This window comes from Argentina silus (assembly GCF_951799395.1).
Source record: "Argentina silus genome assembly, chromosome: 3".
NCBI lineage: Eukaryota > Metazoa > Chordata > Actinopteri > Argentiniformes > Argentinidae > Argentina > Argentina silus.
The window spans coordinates 21,162,102-21,189,253 of NC_139657.1; the positions used below are offsets into that span (position 1 = coordinate 21,162,102).

At 44.3% G+C, this 27,152-nt stretch overlaps 1 protein-coding gene across 1 annotated transcript; it reads left to right on the forward strand.

Annotated features, from left to right (window-relative positions):
* The first annotated feature begins 3,680 nt into the window (after positions 1 to 3,680).
* On the forward strand, positions 3,681 to 23,468 carry nuak1b (NUAK family, SNF1-like kinase, 1b). The gene is made up of 7 exons (XM_083665585.1): positions 3,681 to 4,856; positions 8,983 to 9,103; positions 14,017 to 14,168; positions 15,228 to 15,293; positions 16,697 to 16,816; positions 18,317 to 18,449; positions 18,724 to 23,468. The coding sequence occupies exons 1-7, from the start codon at positions 4,572 to 4,574 to the stop codon at positions 19,836 to 19,838; spliced, it is 1,992 nt and encodes a 663-aa protein (XP_083521711.1). The 5' UTR covers positions 3,681 to 4,571; the 3' UTR covers positions 19,839 to 23,468.
* Positions 23,469 to 27,152: the final 3,684 nt, after the last annotated feature.

A 27,152-nucleotide genomic window follows, 5' to 3' on the forward strand; every position in this document is an offset into this window, starting at 1 on the left:
AAAAAAGGTGGCATGGGTAAACTTACCAGTACCATAACACCCATCCTCCTCATCTTCCTCTACCTTCCTCCATAATGGTGCCAAAAGCTTGGATATCAAACACTGCACTGCTGTAACCATGTCTGCAAACTTCAACTACAAGTAAATGACAGGGAAAATACATTTAAAAACAAAACGATGTGCATGCTTTGTCCAATTCCTACAATTTGGCAAAACTAGGAAATACACGAGGCCGTTGTTAGTTGACGTAATTCAACAAAGGCTACTAAATTAGCTGCCGTAGCAGCTAATTGTGCAAATAATTGAAAGTTTACTAGCTAGTTTCCCATCCATAGACAGTAAAAAGCAAAGTTCCCATCCCATGATATACAGCTTGTAACTAACTGTTGTGATGAAAATGTAGGACAACACAGAAGATAATAAATAAAACATATCATACTATGCGTCTCTAAACCACAAAAGCTGTGTCCCAAACCGTTGTTGCATGCAGCAAAACGTGTTGTCACGTGCTGTCTGAGGCTGCTAGAGGTCACGTTGATTGGCGATGTTTGGGCGCGAGACCTGATCGTAGGTTGACAGACTGCGAGCGAGAAGCAAGAACAGTACCTGTATCACTTGCCAACTAATTCTTCTAATGAAATAAAATAAGGGATTTTACTGTTTTTAGGGGTCAATTTGATAATGATGATGTATGCTTGCCAGTAGCCATTGTACATTTCACAAATGATTTAATAGAGATATCAAATAAATACAGTAAAGACATGTACCATTAGAAAATGGAAGGGTAGTGATACAGCTTTAACATAGCTACTGTCACGGTATTTCTGAAGGCCACCCAGTCATGTTGTCCTACTAAACAAAGCTGAATAAACTCCATCAAAACATTATGCTGCATACTAACAAGAATAATCATAATCTACTTGATTATGTTACTGTAAGACGAGATGTTAAGTTTTATCACTTGATATCAAAAACATACATGGCTGATACATCTTCATACATTTGCATAGGCCTGTTTATTTCTCTTACTCGTTCTCTCTCCCCTGCCCCTAGGCTATTTCTGGTCTTCTATTTGGCAGTTAACAGCTTTCCATGTCAGAGATAGGTGGGCCTCTCACAAGCTGACATTTACGATGAAGTGTTGGTGAGTCAATGTCATCAATCTTGATGTGATCTCATGATGTGATCTGTTGGCAAAGTAATGAAATGTCCCCCCTTTCATTACCCCTCTCCATTTTACACACCGTCATCAACATTTGTAATATTTTCTCAGTCAAGTTCACTTTGCAGCAATTTGATGCACAGACTTTCATTACTGAAGACTCAGTCCCTATTTTGGGCATTCTAAATGTGGCTAAGTGTTGTTGACAAGTTTTCTCTCTGCAGTTGTTAGTTTCTTATATCATATGAGAAATATTCTATTTTGTAAGCCCACTGTGTGCCCAAATATTGTTTGTTGTTTTCGTGATTGACCTCTGCCAGTGGCCTTGGGGTTCTGAATACCTCTGTGAAACTTATCAAAGAGATCGTTTTTTTTATCCTCCACCTAGTGAATTCATAATATGTTGTCTGGTGTTTTCTCTATCCGGTTACGTAACAACTCGTATGCCTTTTATAAATTATGCCTTTTATAACTTGTTGGTTCCATAAATGTTGTGGAAACATTTGGCACAAGGCAATTGCCCCTGTGTCAAGTTTCATAGCTTACTATTATTGAACACACTGACATGGAAACATAGAGACTCTTGTGTTTCTATTCGTTTCCAATGTCCTCAGATCTTTATGACATCTGTCCTTGCCATGTACATATATGGGCTGGGACACAGACACTGTACTGTTGGCAGCTGATCGACTGATTCACATTCATTCAGTATAGTGATATGTTCCTTGGGGAAACTGCGACAAATACAAGCAGATTAAAATCTCTGTTTTTATGTATAAGGCATTGAATTTATTTCCGCAGGTGCTGCCCAGAATAAAGTTTTATGGCCATTTGGCAGTCATGGTTGTCTGTCTATGGTTAACTCATTGCATTCTGGCTGGGAACTGTACACTTTCTGTATCATAAATCAAATCTCGAGTTGAAAGTTTGAAAGTCTAGTTGATATTTGCCTCTTTGGAATGGCTTAAACTGTTTAGAAATAAATTAGAAAAATAGGACCTTTTAGTTATGTAACTACGTTTGTCCTGATTGAATTGCGTTGAGATTTAGTTTTATGGGACATTTCTACTCTTCTCTACACTAGAGGGCAGTGTTGACAGTATTTTATTGCAGAAAAACATATTTCTGCTCTGGAGTGCAAATGAGGCCAACTTTGCAGCAGATCAGATACAAATCTCTGAAACACTGTTGCTATAAGTGGATACACCACTGGCCCTATTTAAAGAAAAACAAATGCCAAAAATGTTCTAAATTTATACTGCTATCGTCAAGATCATAGAGAAAAGACGGTGCTCCTAATCAGATAGTGTTTGACATAAACTTCCTCTCTCTAATTAGTGGCTAAATTACACAATACGCAGCCATAACAAGAACCATTACAGTAAACCAGTAAACCAGTAAACCATTACAGTAAACCAGATCTGATGCAGTTGGGGCGGCTGCATCAGGTCATCTCCTGTGAATGTCTGGGACCAGTTTAGGATCAGAGGTGAGGCTCTCTGGGCATAATGGCACCATGCCATCTGATGCTGCCACTAGAGGATGATGGCACAAGGGAGCGGAGTACAGTTTGTTCCCTCCAATGGTTGTAATCAGTGAGGCTATATCATACACAGTGCAGTACTTGGCTCTGTTTTCTGCAGTAAAGGGTCATTCCACCATAGAGAATAGCATGTGAGTGCTTGCTTGCATGCAATGATCAGTAGTGTCCAATGTAGCCCCATAGCAAAATGGGATTAATTAGATAATCCTTTTTGAGATTCCTTTGCATTCCTTTCCATTATGAGAACCAGATGCAAAAATGAATTCATTTTGCGTGATTAATGTATATCAAATGCTGAGGTATCTCTATAGAACTGCAGAAAGTGCAAAGATCAGGCAGAGCCAGGTTTCTGAATGTGTCTGTTATTCATCATTGCAAATAATGAATATATAACCTTATTTAGTGATACTGTAAACTGTGTTTTAATTAATCACCATATTATTAATTGATGATGGTTATGACTGTAACTTGGCTTAATGAATACACTATGGTACAAATTTGACATGTAAGCTTCGGTAAAGGGACAGTTGCTTTAGACATATTTCAACAATATCACATATGTAATGAAATACAGAAAAAAGAGGGTTCAATCTGCCTCATGTGGTTTTAGTGCCCTTATAAATTAGATTTGCTCTCTAATGACTTGGACATAGATGAACGTCTTCCACATCGTGGAATTCATTGACAGTTTATTTGTTTTAAATGTGTTTATTTGGAAAGACAACCACTCTTGCCATTATGAATGACTGGATCTTGTAAGAATAGGCTACACGCAGATCAAGAATAGGCTACCCGCAGATCCTCTTTATGCAGGGGAAAAGCAGCCAGCAGTGAGCTCTCCTAAACAGAGGAGAGGAGAACCGAAAGAGAGGGAGAGAAGGAGGACTGTAACTCCGCCTCCGGACTCGATCATCTCACATTCCTTATTCTCAGCCCCTCACGTTAGAGAACAGAGAGAACGGGAGAAGAGGGCACCAGAAGAAGGAGAGCAAAACGACCATGGCAATATTCAAAACGTCTCAGCTTGACATATCTGATCAGAACGCATCTCTAACGTCGACTTGGGCATGGAGCACTCGCATAATAAACAGAGTCCAATTGAATGACGTTACACCTGGGTTGAGGACAAAATGAGGGTCATCTTTATCCAGAACGCCGGTTTCGTCGCTGCTTTCTCGGGAGGCAATGACGCTGAAGGAGGTTTCGCCTTTTAGTTGTGAGTTAATGATGTTGGCAGAATATTTACGGTAGATAATGTGAACGACCCCAGAATAACAATAGACTACGAGATCATGTTAGTAGTACATGAGAGAAGAGAATAGCCCGATGCGATTTATAGCCTATATATTTTCTTTCTAGATTGCTCGAAATTGAGCACCATTGTCCATACCCGAGGAGACATTGTCTAAAATCGAAACTGGATATAGCTTTCGACATGCAGTCGTTTGTCAAAATCTGAATACATATTTAGCCTACTCTGTAGCCTTAGAATAAACATGTATAGCTAGACATATGATATCCATTACATTATGTATCAGACTCTTGAGGACAGATAATGTCCCTTTTATAGACTTTTGCTTTTTTATTTAATCTTATAATAATGAATCACTCTTATAATGCGATAAATGGATGAATAGATATGGAATGAATTCTCTGATCAGAAAATAATGAGCAAATGAGTGACCATTCGACAATCCGAATAGGTTTTTTTTATGTTTATTAATATAATTACGCATTATTCTTTGTAATTTATTTATTTATTAATACTATTATTAGGCCTACAATTATTATAATATCAACATTTGTTACAAATAGCTAGTTTAGGATATTTAACTGTGGGAAGTTAGTTTGAATACTTCCCTAGAGATGGAAACCGTTTGTCTATCACCCCACCGGCTATCCCGTCCTGAGGCGAAAAAAGGCCATACCTCAGCGAGAAAATCAATGGGGGGTGACCTCTCCCCGCCCCCCCTACCTGCCGGTAATTCAACGGCAGAGACACCGGCAGGTAGTGACGACAGGAGAAACTCAGGTGTGAAGAAACACCATCACAAGCATAACCTGAAACACCGCTACGAATTGCTGGAGACTCTCGGAAGAGGGACTTATGGCAAAGTCAAGAAGGCCATTGAACGACACTCCGGAAGAGAGGTGAGACATTTAAAAACGCTCTTATGGGTTTTAAACATCTGTAGCTCTCTAGTGCAGCTATAATTTAGGCATACAGTTGAAACGCCCATCCCCGAGTCACGCATACAACAGAGAGACCCAAATAGCTACTTTGTTGCGCTCCAAGGCGTGTGCGTCTCTTTCCCCCTCTGGGAATTCCCCCGTGCTCAGTGGGCCCTAGAGGCCATGGGAATCTAGACAGCACGCGCGCTGTCCCCAGTGGTGCCTGCGACCGGATGCTTGAGTGCAGATGTTTAAATCCCGCTACTGACTGATTGATGCGGCTTAAAATGACGCAAATAATACGCATCATTGAAGCCGGCCAACAGTCCTCAAATATACTTCCACCTAGTCAGATTGAGGGTTAGGGTTAGTCCAGAACGCACAATTTATTGCTGTCAAGGTAAGAGTTCCCCAAAAGAGAGTTTAGTCAACTTTTAATTCCTGGCAGTGATAACTTGTTTTGTTTTGTAGGGTAGTTCAAATGCTAGGCAGTAGGCATTCACCTGTTACAGTATGTTATACATTCGGTTGCTCCATGATGTTGTGCCTTTGGATTATCAAGGTTAAGTTGTTTGTGTCTTGGTATGAGTCAACATGCTACTCACTGGTTATTTTTTGTCATTGGATGCTCACCATCTTGAGTCAAATGCATAGCTGTACTTGCAAACCTGGCACCTCTTCAAATATCTCCACATGCTTCAGAATTTGACCCATGCTCTCACTCTGGCAGAACAGGATGAACTTTAATGCTAGCAAGGGAAACTTAGTAGGGTCAACATGTCCTCCCTGGATTCCATAGCTGCTGGCAAACGCATGCTTGGAAGGGGCACTATAAACCCTCTCCCATGGCTCCCTCTAATGGCCTGGTCCCACTGCTTCACTGAGCTCAGTGCTCTATAACCAGTTTAGACTCCCAACACATTTTTAGACACTTCGATTGCCAAGGAAAGCCTCTTCTCTTTGCAAGCGAATCTGAAAACATTTATTGAGAATGCTGAGTGTGTCATTTCTATCACTCCAAAAGTAGACTACTACTACTGCCAACACTTGATCAATCCATTTACCCTGCATTGCCCAGCATTCTAGTGAAACATGGAGCTATGGGAGGCACTAATCCCCATACATTCCTCCCCTATCTTTGAGACGGGGCAGGCTTAGCTTTCTAGCCTCAAATTGTGAAACTTTCAATGAATGTCAAGGAAGCTGAACCTAGAAAACGATGCCTACCTAGTGATCTAAGGCAGCCCTTTGAGAATCAGCACCTCTGTACATCGAGTACAGAAGTCCTAAGACAGACGGAGGGAGAAAGTGAGAGTGCAGATGGCCTCCAGGGCACGCGTGTCTGGCACGGCATAGTGAGTGTGTACATGACCCCTGACCTAAAGAACCCTTGGTGTCCATGTGGCAGAGATAGCAGCAGGGTGAGACTGTTATGCAATCACCATCTCCCCTGGCCGGTATTACTTTCCCTGGTGTGCCGGCTTCCTTAACCGAGTAAATGAGAAGAGCAGAGTGGGGAAAGAGATTGAGCAGAGGGAGACTGATGAGATGTGTGTGTCTGGAGAAGATGGAGGGGAGTGATGAGATTTGTGTACAGTATGTACACAAGTATGTGTACAGTATCTGTTCATGTGTCTGTTTGTGGGCTACTATGTGTTTGTGTGTTTATATTAGGTGATGGTGGTGTGCGTGTGTGTGTGTGTGTGTGTGTGTGTGTGTGTGTGTGTGTGTGTGTGTGAGAGAGAGAAAGTGTGGAGATGCTTAGCGTGAAAAGGTTGTGGTGACAGCAGGCCTCAGAGTGGGCAGTGACACATGAAAGGTCATCCCTCGCAGGAAATGAGAACAGAGAGGAAAGTTAATATCCCGTGGGGGTTCAGGAGGAGAGTGGGATAGCAGCTCAAAGACAGGGAACCCCACCATAACAAGAGGGGTGGGCTTCAGTTTAGGGGTTACAAAGTCACATTAATATGAGCTTAAAGCACTAGTTACATCACTCCCAAATAATGGATTCACTTGGGATTGAACAGGGGGGAGAAAAATACTGCTGAGATCTGCTGGTATTTGAGCTGTGGTTGAGCAGTTTTTTCTTCACTCAGGCCCTGTGAAGAAACTATGAGATACACTTTATGGTCTCTTCCCTGCCATTATCCACTCCTTGATGTATGCACACACACACACACACACACACACGCACGCACGCACACACACACACACATACCACATATTCCATCCATTCGCACACATCAACATGATCTTCAGAGAGAAAAAGCACTTGTGAAAAGACAGCCGTAAGGGCTGCAGTGGCCAGTCAAGCCAGCTGGCAAGTGGATGATACACAGACGGGGCTGCCTAATGATCTACAACAGGGTCAGGGGAACTAGAGAAGAGGCAGGGGATGGATTGGGCTTTCTCTTTGCCATGCATTGTTGAAACACTAGCTGGCTCGCGAATGAGTTTACATACAGTATGATTACAGGGTCATGTCCGTCAAAGACTAGCCATCTATTGATACAATACTATCTATGACAAAGTACATTACGTCTTCTATAGAAATTGATATCACACCACTGTACTTCTAAATGAAAAACAGCAAAAGTGTCCTGTAGAGCAGGCAGTGTGCTACTCACGTAAGAGAAAACTGGGGGAGGCTTGGTCTCTTACTCAGGGTTTTGGACTTGGCATGAGGTGACTGCCATTGCTGCTGATAACCTCATGAGGTAATGGAAAATCATGTAACACAGATAACTTTTTACAAATAAAGAACAGCAACTAACTAAGACTAGCACTCAGCATGTGAACGCTGGGCCATAGTTGTTTATATTTATATATATGTTTTATTCTATGTAATCAAGTCCTCTGGATGGGAGTTATTCCGGCTGGGGTTATTTTTATGGATGTACACGATAATTAGCTTGGCACTGTTACTGCATGTGGTTTCTGCTGCCTGGGCTGGAATATACTCTTAACTTGGCTGCACTGTAACAGCTCTTTCTCTCAATAGAGAAAGCACTTTGTTCCCCCAGCAACAGAGTGGTAGGATAGGATATGGCAAGGATATTTACAAATATTGACCAACAAGGAAGGTTCACTGGACTGAAACTCCAGTCATTGTTTAGTTGTGGCATAATATCAGTATACCTATGTCATGCACTCATGAGCACAAAAGCTACGGTAGGCCTACAATTTTGTTAATTGAACTAATGTGAGGAAATGAGTTTCACTAGATGTGGGTCTGTGTGTGTAGTGCTGTATACAACAGTAGTTTATCCGTGTAGTGACACACTAACAAAATATGTGTCTTTGGCTCTGTAGTATCCTTCACAGACTACACTGTAGTTTAGGAGGTCCAGCAGCTCACCACTCCACTTCCCCTGCTGGCTCCTATTCTCATACAAGAGTGCCAGGGGTTGCAGTTGCCATGGATACCCCTACGAAAAACCCAAGTCCTCCGATCTTCTGCTACCTGATATAACCATTACACCGGGGTCAGGGAGGAGTCACCAGCAGAGATCACAGAGACTGGAGCATCAAGCCCTAGCACTGTCTGTTGGTAATACCAGGGTAAATGTCAGAGTACAAAGGAGGGCCTCCATTATACTGCACCACGTGCCATGTTGTTTTCCTAGAATGAGGAACCTTCATTTTACCCCCCCAAAGAGGCACAGTAAATTACACAGCCGAAGACTGTGATGTGATGACTGCCTCTCTCAGTGCCTCTCAGTCTGTAGACGTTGTGTCTGATGGGTTGACTGGATCACCATTCACTAGTGAGCAGAGGTCAAAGTGTAATATGGACCCTTATGAGACTCAGGGGAGAGAGGATGGTGGAGGTTGAAGAGGTACAGAAAGCCATTATGCAAGGAAATTAATGCAATGCACAACACAGTTTGGTTGTGAAAGCGTTTCTCCTGATTTAGGCCTAACTGATACTATGGTTTCTCTGTGTGAGATATTTGTACGTAGAAATGTGTATGTAGGATTGTATTCATTGCGACCGGTTTTCAAGTGTAACTTCTATTTGTACACTGGACAACATTGTAATGCTCAATGTGATGATTATTTCATTGCAATTGACCAAACAAAATGTTTGCCCCTTTCCTCACAGGTGGCTATTAAGTCCATACGGAAGGAGAAGATCAAGGATGACCAGGACATGGTTCACATCCGCAGGGAGATAGAGATCATGTCGTCCCTCCGCCACCCCCACATCATCTCTATATATGAAGGTGGGTCTCCCTCTCTCTGGCTGTCTTCACACACACACACACACACACACACACACACACACACACACACACACACACACATACACACACACCAGGGGAGTAATCCTGTCGAGAGATTTTGAAGCTGGCTGGTGCCAAAAAGCTTGTTTCCCCATTGAATCCTGTGTTAAACGTCATATTCCATATGGCAAAATAAAACTGTTTTGGTTTCTATTATGTTCTAATATTATGTAGTATTTTTCCTAGGGCCGGTTTTTCCGAAGTCGCGTAAAAAGCATATTAGTTTTTTGTTTGTTTGTTTCTTTTCACCAAATTGAAGGCATGTCACAAGCATACTTGTGCATAATATTTGTGCACATATTGGTTTCACCTCTTAGAAATGGCAACACTTTTTATACATAGTCCCCCTATTTCAGGGCACCAAATGTAATGGGACAATTGGCTTGACAGGTGTTTCTGGTAAGTCAGGTGTGTTCCGTCACATCATTTGTGCAGGCCTGCTATTGGTGTCAACGTGAGGACCAAAGAGGTGTTAATGAAAGCCAAGGAATCCATTATTATGCTGTTTTGTTATCAGAAAAAAGGCTTGAATGTGTCAGAGACTACCATCCGCAGAATACATCAGAGGCTTCACTGCAAGGTGCAAACCACTAGTTATCCTCAAAAAGGATGGTCAGGTTAGAGTTTGCAAAAAAGTATGGCAGGGCGACAAGTAGCCTCACAGAATGGCTGACCAGTAACTGGAAGGTTGCTGGTTCGATCCCTGGTGCTGACAGAAGGGTGTGAGCTGGATGTGAGCCGGCAACAGGAGGGTTGCTGGCATCACATCCAAGTCACATCCACTGCCAATGTGTCCCTGAGCAAGGCACTTAACTTGGCTCCAGGGGCCATGAGTTACAGCGTACTACCTCATCTGTGAAACATGGTGGAGAGGGTGTTATGGTTTGAGAATGTATAGCTGCCACTAGAACTGGCTAACATGTCTTAATTGATGATATAACTACTGACAGCAGCAGCAGAAAGTATTCTGAAGTGTACAGAAACATCTTGTCTGCTCGAGTACAAGCAAATGGCTCCAAATTCATTGGATGGCGCTTCATCATACAGTAAGACAATGTCCCAAAACATACTGCCAGAGCAACTAGGGAGTTTTTATGGGCCAAAAGTTCTTGACTGGCCAAGTCAATCTTCAGATTGTCGGAACATATACTAAACACAAGTGCTTAATTTGGACATTATATGAATCTATCCTATTACTTTTCGTACCCTGAAATAGGGGAACTACGTATGAAGTGATTTAATTTTGTAATTAGTTGAATGGTGAGACCAACATGTACAAATACCCTTAAATATACACTGACAATCTAACTTTAACCTCATACTGTAGTAATTGTTTGATTTGTTGATTGTTTGAGTATAGAGCCAAAAGAAGACAAAATGCTTCACTGTCCTATTACATACGCAGGGCACTCTCTCTCTCTCTCTCTCTCTCTCTCTCTCGCTGTCTCTCTCTCGCTGTCTCTCTCTCTCTCTCTCTCTCTCTCTCTCTCTCTCTCTCTCTCTCTCTCTTTATATATATATTATTAATGACACACACACCAATCACTCTCCTCCAGCTCTACACCCGTCCCGCTGTATGACTGTCGTGTTATGACATGCAGATGTCATAATAAGATCTGGACCAAGGCTTTGGGATGTTATTCATCTTTTCTTCTCTTCTGTCTGAGCCAGAGTGTGTCTGGATTGTGTGTGTGTGTGTGTGTGTGTGTGTGTGTGTGTGTGTGTGTGTGTGTGTGTGTGTGTGTGTGTGTGTGTGTGTCTACACGTGCGTGTGTGTCTACACGTGTGTGTGTGTGTGCATGAATGACTTTGACTTTTTGTGTGTGTGTGTGTGTGTGTGTGTGTGTGTGTGTGTGTGTGTGTGTGTGTCGAGGGACGTTGGTGGGGTTTACCGCTCCCACATCTGAGGGGTCTCATCCGCTGTCTTCCCTGGTCTTGATCTCAGGGCCAAACATCTGCTGATGCTTAGAGAGCTCCTCCAGCTGGGAGCCAGACTGTGTGTGTGTGTGTGTGTGTGTGTGGGGGGGGGGGGGTTGAGAGACAGGGCTAACCCCATTCACCCCTGCTCCCAGTTTGACTCCTCAGCTATGCACTGGGAGGAGAGCTCCTAAGCTCACTATGAAGCCACCTCCACATACCTGTATCTGTTCCAATAGACAACCTTCAATCTCGTCTTGTGTTGGATATTTCACTCAGGTAGTTTTTTTCAGGGATTGCGAATTAGCATTCATAAATCTATATTAATTTTGAGGAAATATAAATTAGTTATAATTAGTTGAGAGAGAGTGCATTTTTATGATTGAAGAAATATTTGATTGAGTGTAGAAAGTTGTAGGAAATGTATTTCATGTTCATTAATAGTTCATCAAATACTTCTTGGCCCACAACTGAAAGGTACGAGCTATCAGAAGGGCACTAACTGGAAGTAAATACATATTGTGACTCACGTAATACGATGTGTTGTGAGTATTTTTAGATCTATAGTCAACAAAAGGAATGTTTTCATGCCACGTCATCAGGACTGTAGTGTTGTCACACTGCCCAAACTGGCTGACAGGACTTTGTTTGGGTTCAAAGTCCCCAGGTCTTTGTCAGCCCATGGATACGGCGACAAACAGTGATGTTTGTCATGGTAATGTGCCAGTAGTCAATTGTGAGTGTTGTTGTGGTTTAGCCATGTTTGTGTGTGTCTGAGTGAGGATGATTAAGAGAACACAATTTAATATAAAGCCTTAAGGAGTCTGTGTACGGTTCCTATGTGTGTCTACACAGTACCACCATGCTTTGCCAGGCCCTGTTTTTTTTGTAGAAGCCTGCATGGTTTCTGGTGTTTCTCCTTAACCCAGTGTTTACTGTTGTGGCCTGGCCCCCTCCCAAAATAGCCTTGGAGATGTATAGACACAAATATGTGTATCCGGCAACACCCGTGTCAACAGCTAAACTGCTTGTGTGAAGCAAAGCTGAACCAGATGTGTGTCATGAGATTGATTTTCATCCTCTCTCGTTCTGCATCCATCAGCAAGGCTCGCTAGCGAGCGAGGCATTTAAAGCACATTTTGCTAGTCACTTTGGAGCATAATTCATAACCCCATATAACCCCATTTTAAAAGATTGTTTCATCAAAGAATGCTTCCTAAAGCAGTCAGATCAGTCCATTCAGCTCGAGTGCTATTGACTTGTGTAAGGCTTTTGAGTCCAGACATTGTCCTCAAACAGACTGAGAGCCTGTAAAAACAAGCCTAGTGTGACTAGGACAAGGACCTCCCTCTGGTTTATAGACAAGGAGACTTTGAGGAGGGATAGATATTAAAGAGGGGAACTCCTCCTCCCTTTGTTTGAATGGGGGAATGAGCGCTGCATTCTAAGTAAAGTACCATACCCTAAGTTTTGTAGGAATAAGACATGCCACTGTCGGTTAAACGTTCTAGGTTCAAGGCTTTACTTCAAACAACACACTCAAAACAAAAAAGTAACAACACTGCTATGGCTACTTTGTGCTACTCTGCTAGCTACTTACCCCTGAATTAGCAGTTAGTGGCACAGAGACTCATAGCAGTGCAGGGCAGTGGGACAATAGGTCCTAATTAGTCTGATGTGAGGCCAGTGCCCGTGGAACAAAGAGAGTGAGTGACTGGGCCACTAGCACCCAGTGGGCCATGGCTAACCCTCGTTATATAAGCCAGGTAATTATTACCCCACTGAGGGGGGTAGTGGGAGGGTCAGAGGTAACGAGCGCCCCCACGCTGAGCCCTCAAACGGTGCCCACCGCGGATCGCCGATGGGTCACCTCAGGTCACCGCCCCGTCAGCCAATCGGGACCGACCAACATGCCCCCCCCAGGACATTTGGCCTGGTTCCCGAGCTGGCCTGCCCGGCGGAGCATTCGCGTCACAATCAGGGAGGGTCAGCATCAATCAGCATCTACCATGTTTTTACAGAGGATTACTCTCTACAAGGGAGGAGGGTGGGGGAGGGTGAAGGTGCTCACTCATGGGTGCAGAGAGGCAGTGGCCTCCGCTCCAACCCCCTGGAGTCCTGCTGTGTGGGAAAATCAACACACAAAGAAGAACATGGCTGACTGTTTTGCCATCATCCCCTTTCTCTCTCCGCCTGACTAACAGTTCTCACTCATCCCCCACACAGTGCTCTCACTGTTGGCACTGCAACATGCTCCCAAGACAAAACCATTCATGGGGGAGAAGACAGCGGTGGAATAAAGGACAGGTTGCGCTTAAGCTGTAGGACAGAGAGAGGTATTCCTATCTGCTCCTGACTCCTGTCTGTGAATGGGGCATAGTGTGGTGGGTTTTGGAATGTGGGAGAGAGCGGTGAAATTCAGTGACATGATGAGAAGATGAGTTAGTCAAGGGCATGACACTTAACGTAGTCTGTTGACCTTCTGTTACCTATACGACCTGCTGTCCTCGTTTCTTTTCTATTCTCATCTCTTCTCTTCTTTTGTCTTCTCCACCCTACTACTCTCCTCTCTCTCTGAGGGGTTGCTTGGTAGAAGAAACAGCCCCTCCCTACAGTGTTGTTAAGCCTGTAGCCACTCATGAGGTGGGGCTGATGATGTAATCGTGACAACAGCTCTGAGATGGACTGTTCTCTGGAGTTCACACACAGGCAGCAAAACTGGGAGTAGTCAACTCATTACGATAATATTCAACATTATGTCCCATGAAATGATTGTGGAATGTTATTGTTACAATGTTATTGTGCTTACTACACTTTTGTACATACACTGAAATTCAGCTCAGCCATTTGACTGCATGTGTGTCTAAACCAATATATTAGCTGTTTGTAAATAAGATTCCGTCTCTTAAAGTTCTCCCGCTCTCTGTGTCTTTCAGTGTTTGAGAACAAGGACAAGATCGTGATCGTGATGGAGTATGCCAGTAAGGGTGAGCTGTACGATTACATCAGTGAGCGCCGGCGCCTGAGCGAGAGAGAGACGCGACACTTCTTCAGACAGATAGTCTCTGCCGTGCACCACTGTCACAAGGTAACAGAGCACACCTTACAGACACACACACACACACACACACACACACACACACACACACACACACACACACACTTCTGCTAGTCAACAGTGTATAACGTAATACAAACCTTATATAGTCCCCTCATAGCCATGAAGCATGATTTTCTTGGCCTGTGTGTGTGTGTCAGGGATTAATCAGCGTCACATATAACAGGCAGTATGATCCATAAACCTGAGCACTAAGCTGTCTCATTACCGGCTCTAGTCCTCATCTCTGCATGTCCCTGCATCCCCCCTAGAGCCAGCTCTCCCCAGCGCATCTCACCCTGGCCTCCTCCCCTTCCTGGTTAAACCCAGCGTATGTTTGTTGGGTGGGCTCCCTCTGTAGTCATCATCTCTACAGCTGGAGACTGGATGATGTCATCCACCCTGCATAAGGGAAGACCCAGACACCCAGCACATGGGGGGATGAGTCACCAGCGGCAACCGCGGAGAGAGGGGGGTGGGGCCGTGGGGGGAGGAGGTGGAAGTAGTGCGGTCGACTGACACAGGAAGAGGAGGTGTACGAGAGTGCTGATTATTCCCAGATCATCTCCATGTGAACATGTGTTCATTGTCACTGCTAACCAATTGGAGACGCACAGCGTGCGGTCCCCACAGCGGTCCCCACAGCGGTCCCCACAGCTGTAGTCACCAAATCAGAAATGGCTGCATTTTCCCTAGTCCCCTGCAGGTCCCCTGCATTTCCCCCGAGTTGCTTTTGAATGCCAAATTGTTGTGAAAACATAATTTATCCTGGTCCATAATTATAGGGTTGTGTTTTATATGTGCCACATGTGAGTCCGAGGGGGAAAATCACAGCAGATGTCAACACAAAGACACAGAGGGGCAGAGCAATTAAACACTACTAGACCCACTGGCCCACTTGATTTCCCCCAAGAGCTGAGCTGTGGCTCTGTCTCTGTAAATCATCTCCTCTTTCATAATACAACATATATTGCTTGTATTAATCTGTCTAGAAACGATATGTCGTTGTCCACATGAGGCCTAACTTGGGGGGGTTTTTGGTCTTCACAGAACGGGGTGGTGCACCGGGATCTGAAACTGGAAAACGTGCTACTGGATGAAAACTGTAATATCAAGGTAAGAATGGTTTCATCTCAATACTCTCGATGCTACTGACTATTGTTCATCCCAGTTCCCTCGACAACATATGCCATTTTTGCCAGGGAGCCACATTGGCAGAATTCAATCACTGGGAATACAGCTTTAACTCCTAATTATCATGATATAACTCAATTACGTTTTTTTGTCTGCTCACACAATAGTTTAATTAGAAATAAACTCCAAATATAGCACATAAAACAAATAGTGATGTAGACAAATCCCAATTGAAGAGCAAACATACTGACTGTTCTCATAAAAAATGTTTAATGTTTTATAAACACCCCTATCTAAGAGCAACATACAGTTGCTGTAGCGTTGGCACGATAGAAAACATTTTGACTTTAATACCAATACCAAGTATCACAATTTCAATTCTTAAATGATACCACGGCAAAAATAAAAACCTCAGGCAAAGTAAAAGAATATCCTATTAAATAACAGAACATGGAACTTGAAATGCATAGGCCTACTGTCTCTCTCACACCATAGCCATGAAGTCGGTGAACCATTCAGAGTCAAGGATGGCATGGGAAGGGAAATGATGTTCCCCTGCCCTGGATAGCCTATTTTTCTGTCCAGTCTCAATGCTGCTACAATTTAAAATACTGACTCCTGTGGATGGGAATGAAAATTCCTCACTTCATTCTGTAGGGTTAGGGTTAGCCTATTCATGTCAATGCTCCTCAATTTGTCTTGCGCCTAATCTCTGCTATTTCATGCTGCCTGTCGCATGTATGAAAAGCTGCTCATTTTATAGATGAAAGCTTGAGATGAAAGATGAAAAACATTTTAATGTTGTCATTAGGGCTGCCCCCGAAAAGTCGACTGGTCAGTACATTTTGTTTGGTCGAATAGTCGCAGGGCGGGAAAAATGTCCTTGCACAAAAGAAAAACTTACATTTTCTACCAATGTTAGCTTTCATACAAATATCAAATGTATTCTTTTTGGACTTTAAGATGCTAATAGTCAATTGTTTGAATCATAAGGTGCACCCCAAACCACCCAGCTCCAGCTCCCACTCACCACACCATGCAAACAGGAGGATTTATTTTTTTGCTGGATCACAATCATTTTGACGCAGTCTATGTGCACGTGGCGTGTGTCTCCTATGGGTTTAAACTGCCGATTTTTACATTTCTTGGTTGGGTACAGACCTAGTTGTCATAGAGCGTCTAATTAAACTGTTGACTGCACACAATCTGAATTACAACTCTTGACTGCTCTGAAACTATTTGAAATTGTGCTGTATTTGGTAGTCTGTAACTTACATGTAAAATATATATATTGCCAATTAAGGGCTTGCAAGATGCACAATGGCTATGCCTGTTCTAGAATGTTTCACTATCATATGCTTAACTTTCCTCTTCTACCCCAACAGATTGCTGATTTCGGGCTGTCCAATCTTTACCACAAGGACAAACTGCTGCAGACCTTCTGTGGTAGCCCACTCTACGCATCACCAGAGATAGTCAACGGCAGACCTTACCACGGCCCAGAGGTACGTAGGCAGGGTCTGGGCAGGACAGGTCGCAAGGGTCAACGGTCACAGATCTCAACAATGAAAGCCACTGTTATTCTTTCTGATCCCTCCGTGTGAGGAGTTGTCGCTAATCTCCCGGACCTACCCCCTTGGGCATCATCATCATCATCATCATCACATAGCTGACACAGAGAGTGGCGGAGGCTTTACGTCTAGGTCTAGGTCTCTTTGATGGGATTATCTCTCCCCACAGTCCTCCTACCCAGACCACTAACCAGCGGCACTCTCTCCTCTCCCTCAGTGGGAGGCCACAGATGGTGTCTCTCAGCAGCCTTTTGAAGACCTGTGGGATTGTTGTTGCTCACAGTCTTTCCTTCTAATAGGATTGGAATGGGTTCCACAGGCTGGGACTGGAGAGAGCTTCATTGCCAAGACCAAGGGTGTGACTAAATAGTTTGGTTGACACAAAATGAAGGGAGAGAGTGAAAAATGGGCCCCCAAACAATTTATTTACTAATTCCGAAAGTAATTTTTCAGGACGCCATCCTCTTAAAATTGAACTGTTGTGTGTTATATAAAACAAAGTACAAGAAAAGTCTTATTTTTATACCCCCAAGTCCAACCGTTCAATTTGGTATAATTCACTGTAATTTTCTTCAGAGTGCTAAAAAAAACAACGGTTAGATTGTAATCAAAATTACAGAACCCAGTCGGGAATAGGCTGCAAATTACAGCTAACACTTGGAACAAAAACAGAACATAACAATGGTACTCGCCCTGTCTGGCCCTCTGTGAGCTCGCCCAGGGAGTGAACCAATGGCAGAGAGACCTAGGGGTGAGACATTCCTGGTGCGGGCCCTAGAGGAAGTCCAGTCACTCTGGGGCTGCCCTATCTGATTTCCTGTGCCCCTGACACACCAACAGAACCCTCGGCTACAGCCATCAAGAGACACATTCTTCCAGGAGCCTTGTCCTCTCCACCCCCCCCGCCCACCCCCCACCCCCCCCACACACAAACACACACACACACACACACACACACACACACACACACACACACACACACACACACACACACACACAGACATCTGCTAATCAGTGACTGGCAGTGTGTCTCCTGAGATCTGTCAGGGGCCAGGATATCACGGCTCTGCCATCTCTGCTGGACTCATTACCCCTCACATCCCGCTGCACCCCTCCATGCCCCAGACACAGGTCTTATGTAACTGTTTGCTGAGAAAGCCACATTGCATTAGGTTAGCGGTCACAAAGTACTTGCTTCTGGCTGACAGAGAGACAGTGAGAGAGAGGAAGAGAGTTTGTGTGCGTGGAAACTAACCGGCAACAAAACACTTCAGAGCACTGGCATATATCAGTGTTTCAATGGCCCATGGGAATGGGGCACATGAAGGCCTATTACAGAGCCAAAAGTAGCATCGTTGAGCTATTGGAAAGTAAGGGTTGGATTGTTTTATGATGTGTATTGTGTGACGTGTGATTTGTGTTGCGTTGTTCTAGGTGGACAGTTGGGCTCTGGGCGTGCTGCTGTACACCCTGGTCTACGGGACCATGCCGTTTGACGGTGGAGATCACAAGAACCTCATCCGCCAGATCAGCAACGGGGAGTACAGAGAGCCCACCCAGTCCTCAGGTACAGTAAGACACCTCTACTCTCTATAGACTTACAGTCTCTCTCAATTCCATTTATCTATATATGTGTGTATGTATGTGTTGTTTATGTCTTTGGTCTGTACTCAATTCTCTGCTAGCTAGCTTAACTGCCTTGTGTGGGTGATGCTATAGAAACCAGATAAGTGTCCCTAAGGAGAAGCCCCGCTGTGAGGAGTCATCCAGTTAATGTACGGCCAGCCCTCACCTGTGCTCACATATGCTTACATATTATACCCCTGCTTTGCCCCTACCAGATGCCCGTGGTCTGATCCGCTGGATGCTGATGGTGAACCCTGAGCGGCGTGCCACAGTGGAGGACATTGCCAACCACTGGTGGGTCAACTGGGGCTGGAAGAGCAGCGTGTGCGACTGTGAGGCCCAGTGCGGAGACCACCACGGATCGCCCATGCTGGCTCGTTTCATCGACTGGCAGAACCGCACCGACCCCCGGGGTTCGGGGGGCAAACCCGCTGCCCTGCCTATAGTCCTCCGCCAGAGGCCCAAGAAGTCCAAGAAGGAGAACAACGAGGTGGGAGTGACCCACGGTAGCATGGAGGAGGATAAGCCTGGGCTGAAGAGGCCTAAAGGGATACTGAAGACCCGGGTGACTGAAGAGCAGCAGCAACACTCGCCCAGCCTGGAGGAGGGGGAGCTGAGCCCAGGCCACAGACCAGCCCAGAGGGAGAGAGAGGGAGGAGAGTCAGGGTCGAGCCCAGAGAGAGAAGAAGAAGAGCCTGCCCTGTCTGGGGGCTCACCAGCCAAGATGGTGCCCACCCTCCCCAAGAAGGGCATCCTGAAGAACAACCAACAACGGGAATCAGGGTACTACTCCTCCCCGGAACGCAGCGAGTCCTCCGAGCTGCTAGGGGGTGCCACCATGTCCCTGGTGGCCAACTCCCCACCTAAAAGAGCGGTGGGAAGGAAGGGCATCTTGAAGCGCAACGGGAAATACTCCACCTACAGCGGGCCTCCCTCAGGCATGGGCGTGGCAGGCGACTCCTCCTCGGGCGACTCGGGCCTATCCCGCAGCCAGAGCCGGCCCTCCAGCATCGTGGGTGATGACAGCAGTGTCCTGTCCCTGTCGCCCAGCTCCCTGACTCCCGACTGGCCTCCCACCGGCCCCCCACGCCCCAACATCAGGGCCTGCGTGTCAGCCGAAAACCTACTGCAGCTGGCCAACTTCCAGGGCTTCCAAGCGGCCCCTCCACCCCACCATGGCCACCACCATGGGGCCAAGTTCAGCAACAGCAGGGGCGCCAGGGCCAAGGGCTCCCCGGGGGACAACGGCAGCTTCTCCCTGCTGGGGGACCTGGATGATATGACTCAGGTGTACCAGCAAGCCCTGGACATCAGCAGCAACCTCACCTAGGAGGGGGCGACAGAGGGAGAGAGGAGGCAGTAGCGAACAGGATGTAACATCTGTACATGTTTTGTGTGTGTGTGTATGGGTGTGTGTGTGTGTGTGTGTGTGTGTGTGTGTGTGTGTGTACATTGTGTATGTCATTGACGACCAGTGTGTTGCTGGGATGATGCACCTTACGGAAGGTGGTAGTTTCCTAACAGGGGTTCAAATCCTGTTGGAAACTGTATATGTACACACACACACACACACACACACTTGCATACATGCACTTTTATGCACTTCTCAGGCCAAAGCAGATTCGGCGAGCAGGGTTTTGACTATGTGAGTAGAGCGAAAAATCAACTGGCACGAGAGAATGCCACCCAGCCTGCCTCCTGCATCCGCCCATAGACTTTGCTGTGTTCAAAATGTTTACATATTCAGCAAAAAGGCAAGTTAGAATCACAAACGCAGCAACCATAAACTTGGTTGGCTCTCCAAGCAAACCACAATAGAGTTTGAGTTTACAAAAGCACCTTAAAACTCACCCCAGAGCAGCACATGGTTCTGTGATCTATACTTCCTGTAAATAAACAAACCAGGGTCTTGCTCCAAAATAACTGACAATGATTATTATTATTTATTAATATTTGCGTAGGATTTTAGTTGAATACCAAACTGGTGGGTTCTGGCTGTACTGGAAGAGTCCAAAGCTCAATGTCTCCAACCCTTTGTGTGGAACTGACATATATAATTATTATGTTACCCAATGAAATGAGAAACATATAAACTCGATATATTAATATGGCCGCATATGTAATGCATGCAGCCATGTATATCACCATTAAAAGCGTATGTCCTATATATGAGCGTATGATATTAGGAATATGTAGGAAGTGCCTTTTTTTGATCCATATAAAATTATGTATGTCATTTCCTGTGAAGTGGAGAGATGCCAGGCCAACCTGTCACCAGTTGTGCTGTGTTGATTCGTATATGAATGTGGAGAGACCCAGGACCTTAACGCACAGCGAACTACCGAGCCTTACCGGTTCAAAGGTCACACAGACCTAAGCACCATTTGAGATTAAACAGTCATGTCTCAATCCCCAGCAATAGAGCAGAAAGAAACACTGTCAGGAATAATAGTAAAAACCTAGAGAGATGACAGTCTTAAACAAGCCCTTTCATGTGTGCTTTGTTGTTTTTTGCCTTTGTGCATGTACAGGTATCAGCAGTTTGGTGACTTGGTTAAACACAACGTCTCGCCAGTTGGGGTCTGGAGAGACTCACCTTTGCGAACCCTAGTGAAGGTAGATGGCTCAGACACCCTCTCATAGCCCCGGAATGTTCATGGCAAATAAACTCCCATGTGGTTGTTTTGTCTGTTAGTGCTGGGATTTGCAACAGGTTTGAGTATTCTTCTCATAATTACCTTCTGAGTGGCCATAACTCGACTGATACCAGATGATAATTGTGAATAAGAAACCCCACACGTCACATGAATGCAATGCTATGGTCGTTATCTGTTGTTCAGTTAGTTATTTTTTAACCTACCCCCCCCACCCACAAAAAGAGCAAAGTAAGTGGATTTGCTTGAGTGCACTGATGACACAGCGCATTCCACAGACAATGGCTAGAGACGTGTTGATGCTGGAGATGTTATCACCTCGGCACAGGTGGGTTCTGTGGTCTGTGTTTTGCCTCCAGCTGTGTATACTAGTCCATTATGTCAACTAAGCACAATTAACAAGCTATTGTTTTCATTAGAAGGTAAGAGAGAAGAAGTGGAGCGTAGAGATTTTTTGGAGAGAAAAAAAGGGTTTTGAGTGAACAAAAAGATGTTTGGTGGTGAGACTTGAGAGGGCTTTACTAATGTAAAGCGTGGAAAAAGGTTGAAGAGTGGTGTTGTTGAGTTGAAGGAAAAAGATATGTAGACTAGAGAAAGTAAAGTAGAGAAAGTGAGTTCTGAGTAGAACAAAAGCAAATGGGAAGTTACTTTTAAACCAAAGACGAGAAGAAGCTTTAAAATGACGGGGGGATGTAGTGGTTTGGGTACTATATGTACTCCTTGAATAGTTTGCGCAGAAAGGAATCCCCATTTTGCATCAATACTGGCTTGACATGCATTTGTTTTGTTTTTACATTTGTGTGTAGGGACTAGAGATGGGCTGTTAGCCCAGTTTGTGTCATGGAGAGAGTGTGGGTGTGTGTCAGTATGGCCTTAGTGTGTGACATATTTCAATAGACACATCACATCAATAGAATATATCAACAGAAAACCATGCCATTCCCAAGTAAAACTAAACAAAAAACATGTAATGTTTTCAAAGGTCCGCTTGTGCAAAAAAAAAAGGTCCTGGGTAATGATTCAAACGATAGACGCGTTACGTATTATATTGCATTTATTGCCTTTTGTATTGCATTTTATTGTCAACTGGATTTACAGTGATAAAATTATACTATGTTAGTATTTTGTTTTATTACGCTTCTGTTTTTGATTCTCCAAAATATAGAAACTTTATATTGCTTTATGTTATGGCAGAAAGTATTTTGTTTTTCTTCCGAGTTTGGCCGCAAGCAGAGTATCTGATCTGATCAGCATAATCTCAGTGTTTCCCCTGTTTTGGTACACCTGAAGGGTCAGAGCAGCTGACCTTAGGTCAGTCATGCTACAGTATTTACCTGTCAACTTACATCAGATAGTTATATAGGTACAGCTTGATAATACAGCCTGGTGAAACAGTTACAGAACCCAGAGCCTTGAAATCTACCCCCTTCCAAAGAAAGAGCACAGAAAGGCCAATATGACAATATCCAGAGGGGGTGTCCATGGCTTAATATGATACTGTAGTAACCTCTCTAAAAATGTAACACGTGAATAATGGTCACTATAATGCACCCTCACATTGACTACCCTTGTTTGACCCCAAAGAACCCAGTAAGAGCCCACCTTTACCAAAGCAGGGAGGTCCAAATCGAAGGAATGACTTCAGGAGAATACAATGGAAAGAATCTGATGAAACTTGCGATCTGCCAAACTGGAAATAACTGGTGCATATCCGTTAGTTAGCAGAAAGTCTAATCATAGGAAAACTTGACTGGATATTGTTATGACAATAATAATAGTATTATTATGTTATTTAAGTATTATTTTTGTTACAGCTCATTACTATTGTCGGTGGTTATGGTTATGATTTAGTTTTTTTGTTTTTTAGGGGGTATCAGTTGGTGAACCTGGACTGCCAAGGTGGTTAAGTTGAGTGCCTTTGCTATCTTTTATCATGTTTAATTTTTTTGATAATGAGAATTATTATCAATGTGTTTTTTTATACTTGTATTTATTGGTGATTAAGCCATTTCATTTGACGTAAAGCTACTCTGTCCATGCTTTGGCCTGCCTGGGAGTGTGTTGATGACAGAACTGAGGTATCATTGTCAGGAATACAGTTGTGGGAGGATGGTGATGTGTCATCTCATTGTGAAAGCTTTCGGTCAAGTATGTATTTTGGGAGTTGCAAAACAATAAGATTTCATCATATCTTGCTATGTCTTAAAGTCATACTCTAGGGAGATTGAACAAACAAATTACTTTGCTCCCTCCGCTACACAAATCATGCTACTGTAATACTGTACCAACTCAAATAAATGGATCACGTCAAAGAAGTTTGTTTGTTGTGTCTGTATTTGTGTATTGAGTGTTACTCTTTTTATTTGTCTGTCTAATGTTATCACTAATGCAATCTAATTGTCTCTGAGAGTGGAAAGAGTCCCTCTTAGAGAAACTTTTGAGGGAGAAGAGAGAATGTGCATCTTATGGAGAAACAAGAGTTTCTGGTTTTGAGAGCACGATACTAGTTGGTTTTCAGGGGAGAAGAACATTGCTGCTGCCGGGTTAATTTGATCCACATTTGCAAGGGGAGTGGGTGGCTGGCTGGCTGGCTGGCTGGCTGGCTGGCTGGCCGGCTGGCTGGCCTGCTAGCTGGTCTGGCTGCAGATCTGGAGTCTGCAGCAGCTGTGGGGTCTTTGGGGCTTTGGTGCTGATGAGTGGGATGGCACCCCTGGCTTGTGCTGTCCAGACTCCAGACAGGCAGCAGGCCCAGGAAGAGAAGAATACTAAACATCTACAGTACAGAGTTTTACATCCACCAGACTGGTTTAGTTGGTCTCACTCACGTGGGGATTTGTAGTTTCTGTGTTTTGAAATAAGTAGCACTCAAGCTCCTGAAAATACCAACGCAACCAAATGATAGAGCATTCTTTATGCACCACTATGAATCACTCTTTGATTTAGAACTAGTCATGGTTGTAAGTTTCCAATTATGCTTGGAAATGTAACTTTGGGAAACTAGCTATATGGGGTAAATAAACAGAGTGAATTAAAGAGGGCCAGAGTGAACAACCTTTAAAGGGACACTTCACCGATTTTGACCTCAAAATCGTTGTCCAGATCACCTCACAAATGTGTGGGCATGTGAAAATGGTGTGAAAATTTCGGTATTGCTAGTTTGAGGATTCTTTCCTGAGTGACTTGATTTGGGGCTCATCACAGGGTTTTGAAAACTGCAAGTAGCTTTAGGGAGGAGTGAGCTTACCATTCCCGAATTAGCTACTACCTGGTTTGTTTACATTCATAAGCACCACGCTAGCACATACATTTATCATGTGTGTTTAATAATGTGCATCTTAGCTTAGACATGCCACCATGGCTGGCTGGGAGCCACAAAGCACTATGGTCAATGTAGGATTTCATCATTCTGACATATTACTTCCTGGTCCGATAAAAGGCTTTTTTCTTGCTTATTTGTGCAAATAGTTTTTAGATTATTTCCTGATTATTTGGACAACAAAGACCTCTTTTACCATCAGTGAAATGTTCCTTTAAGATCTTTTCAGCGGGTCTGCTTTTAAGCCAAGTTTACATCCAAGAACATTATTTTTTCAGCCTAGCAACAAGTCAATGGCAGGTCAGGACAAAGATAGGAAGTAAATGCTACTTAGCAGACAAATAAATAAGAGGGTACTTATGTAACAAATCTTGCGTTTATCATTATCTATGTAGGTGAACAACAGTGCTAACACAGATTAAAAGTGAAACGTTCTATCAAGACGACTGCATACTGTAACTGCTGCTCCCACTGACATTGATATGACCTGAGTTTCAAAGGGATTTTTTTTCTTGACTTCTTCTGAAAAATTCCGGTTAGCTTTTTGACCCTCAAATAAAACGCAGCTGCCAGACCTTCTGAACTACCTCCCGACCCCCATCTCCCTTCATCTGCAGAAGGTAAGCCTCTGAGTTTGCCCCTGGAGGACAAGTGTGTGTGTGTGTGTGTGTGGGGGGGGGGGGGGGGGCAACATCCAGACTCTACCTCTAAACGCCATCATCCGGTCCTGTACTTTGACCCTGAGACTGTCTTGCCTCTAAGAGATGGAAGTTTACATTACTACAGTTTAGTGAGTATATTCTATAGCTTGGAGCACCAACTCAAAAGAGGCCCCTTCACTTTTCCACTCTATCCAAATTAATTACAGTGGAGAAAATACATACACTAAGAATCTCTATAAAATTCAAATAATGCTCATGTTAAGTTTTACAGGTCTTTAGTCTCAAGAAGAAGGGGTTAGAATGTGAGCAAATGGGGGAGCATTTCTGCAAATAGAGCAAAAAGGGCAGTGGAGCTGGCCTCGTCAGTGCTGCCTTGGCGTGTTTGGCTGCTGGTGCAGGCAGGATATTCCACATTGAGGGTTTTAGGGGGGGTGTAAACCGAGCTGCCCCGTTCATAGCAGGAAAAATAAACAGTGGGCCAGGCCCAGAGAAGGCCTGAGTACAGTGGAGTGTGTGTTCCTCAGATAGCTGACACAAATTATTACAGAAGGGGGAGCTGTGACGGCCACTCTGCACACACATATAGACCTAGACACACACACACATAACACACACACACACACACACACACACACACACACACACACAGACACACACGGGTCCCAAATTCAAATCTCAGCAGTGCTCCTTTTCCTCTGCACTGCTGTGATAACATTGTGAATGGAGAAGGAATAAAACCCCCTCTGCTCCTCTCCTCCTCCTTTCCTCTCCTCTCCTCTCTGCTTTTGTTCTCCCCATCCCGCTCCCGCTCCCTAGCTCTCCTGTCCTGAGGAACTATTTTTAGCGACGGCGCTGCTATTCTGGAATTCAGTGCTGACTGGCTGCTGCTGGATGTCTGGGCGGCGATCTCATCAGGAATGTCTGGCCTGCTCTCAAACCACTACAGAGACCTAGAGCAGGGCCCAGGCCCAGGGCTCTGATTACAGGCACTCGCTAGGCTAGCTCCTCGCCCTCTAAACCAGAGCTACAGACCCAGTACAGAGGAAAGGGAGAAAGTGCAGATGTGTCTGTTTTTCCTGTCCTGAGAGAGAGAGAGAGAGATAGAGAGAGAGTTTGTGTGTGTGTGTGTGTGTGTGTGTGTGTGTGTGTGTGTGTGTGTGTGTGTGTGTGTGTGTGTGTGTGTGTGTGTGAATGTCTTTGTATGTGTGTGTTAATGTCACACTGTAAGATTGACTCAACAGTGTGTGTGTGTGTGTGTGTGTGTGTGTGTGTGTGTGTGTGTGTGTGCGCACGTATGTGTGTGTGTCCATTCATGTGCATGTGTGTGTGTGCGCTTGTGTGTGTGGTCCATGAAAAGAAAATAACCAGCACTAATGGGACGTTTTTCCTGTCTTGGATCAGCTTTTCAGTTTCAAAGAAAATTGTTTGCAGTGGAAGTAACGGCATCCAGCCCACCTGTTGTTCATGATTGCAGATATCCGTTTAAGCTGGGCCTTGTGCAGAGACACACTGCAGCATGCCGATCAACTACACCAGGGATCTAATCTATTCCACAAGTTTAACAACCAAATTAGAGGATGCACTACACTATGAGCTTTGCAAGAGAGTCAATGAAATCCAAGCAACATTGAGTAATTGATGAATTGATTGATTTAATGTCTTGGTGCTATTCATTTATCAACATTTAATTCACACATTTGACAGGACCTCACAGAACACAAGGGCTGTCTCATCTACATTCAAGATAACCATTTTGTAGGCTCTTCCCCTCTTCCTCTAAAGCCAAGGGCCGTATAATCATCACACACTTCTCTTTCACATTTGGTCGAACACGCCACCGTTTCCAAATGGCAACGAAAGTTCATCCGGTTTCTAAAGGGATTCCCCTGAGGGCAAGTGATTAGGGCGAGCGCAGGAGGGAATAAAAATAACATAATGGGACGCAGGCAAGCTCTTAAAAGAGTTTTAACTGCTGCCTTTTTCTTCAAGTAATAAAAAGTGGACCAAGCAGA

Excerpts from the sequence above, each read along its gene's own strand:
- nuak1b (XM_083665585.1), top strand. The coding sequence starts at position 4,572 with ATGGAAACCGTTTGTCTATCACCCCACCGGCTATCCCGTCCTGAGGCG. Across the intron at positions 15,294-16,696 it reads ATGAAAACTGTAATATCAAG|ATTGCTGATTTCGGGCTGTC; the intron begins GTAAGAATGGTT and ends CTACCCCAACAG. Across the intron at positions 16,817-18,316 it reads GACCTTACCACGGCCCAGAG|GTGGACAGTTGGGCTCTGGG; the intron begins GTACGTAGGCAG and ends GCGTTGTTCTAG.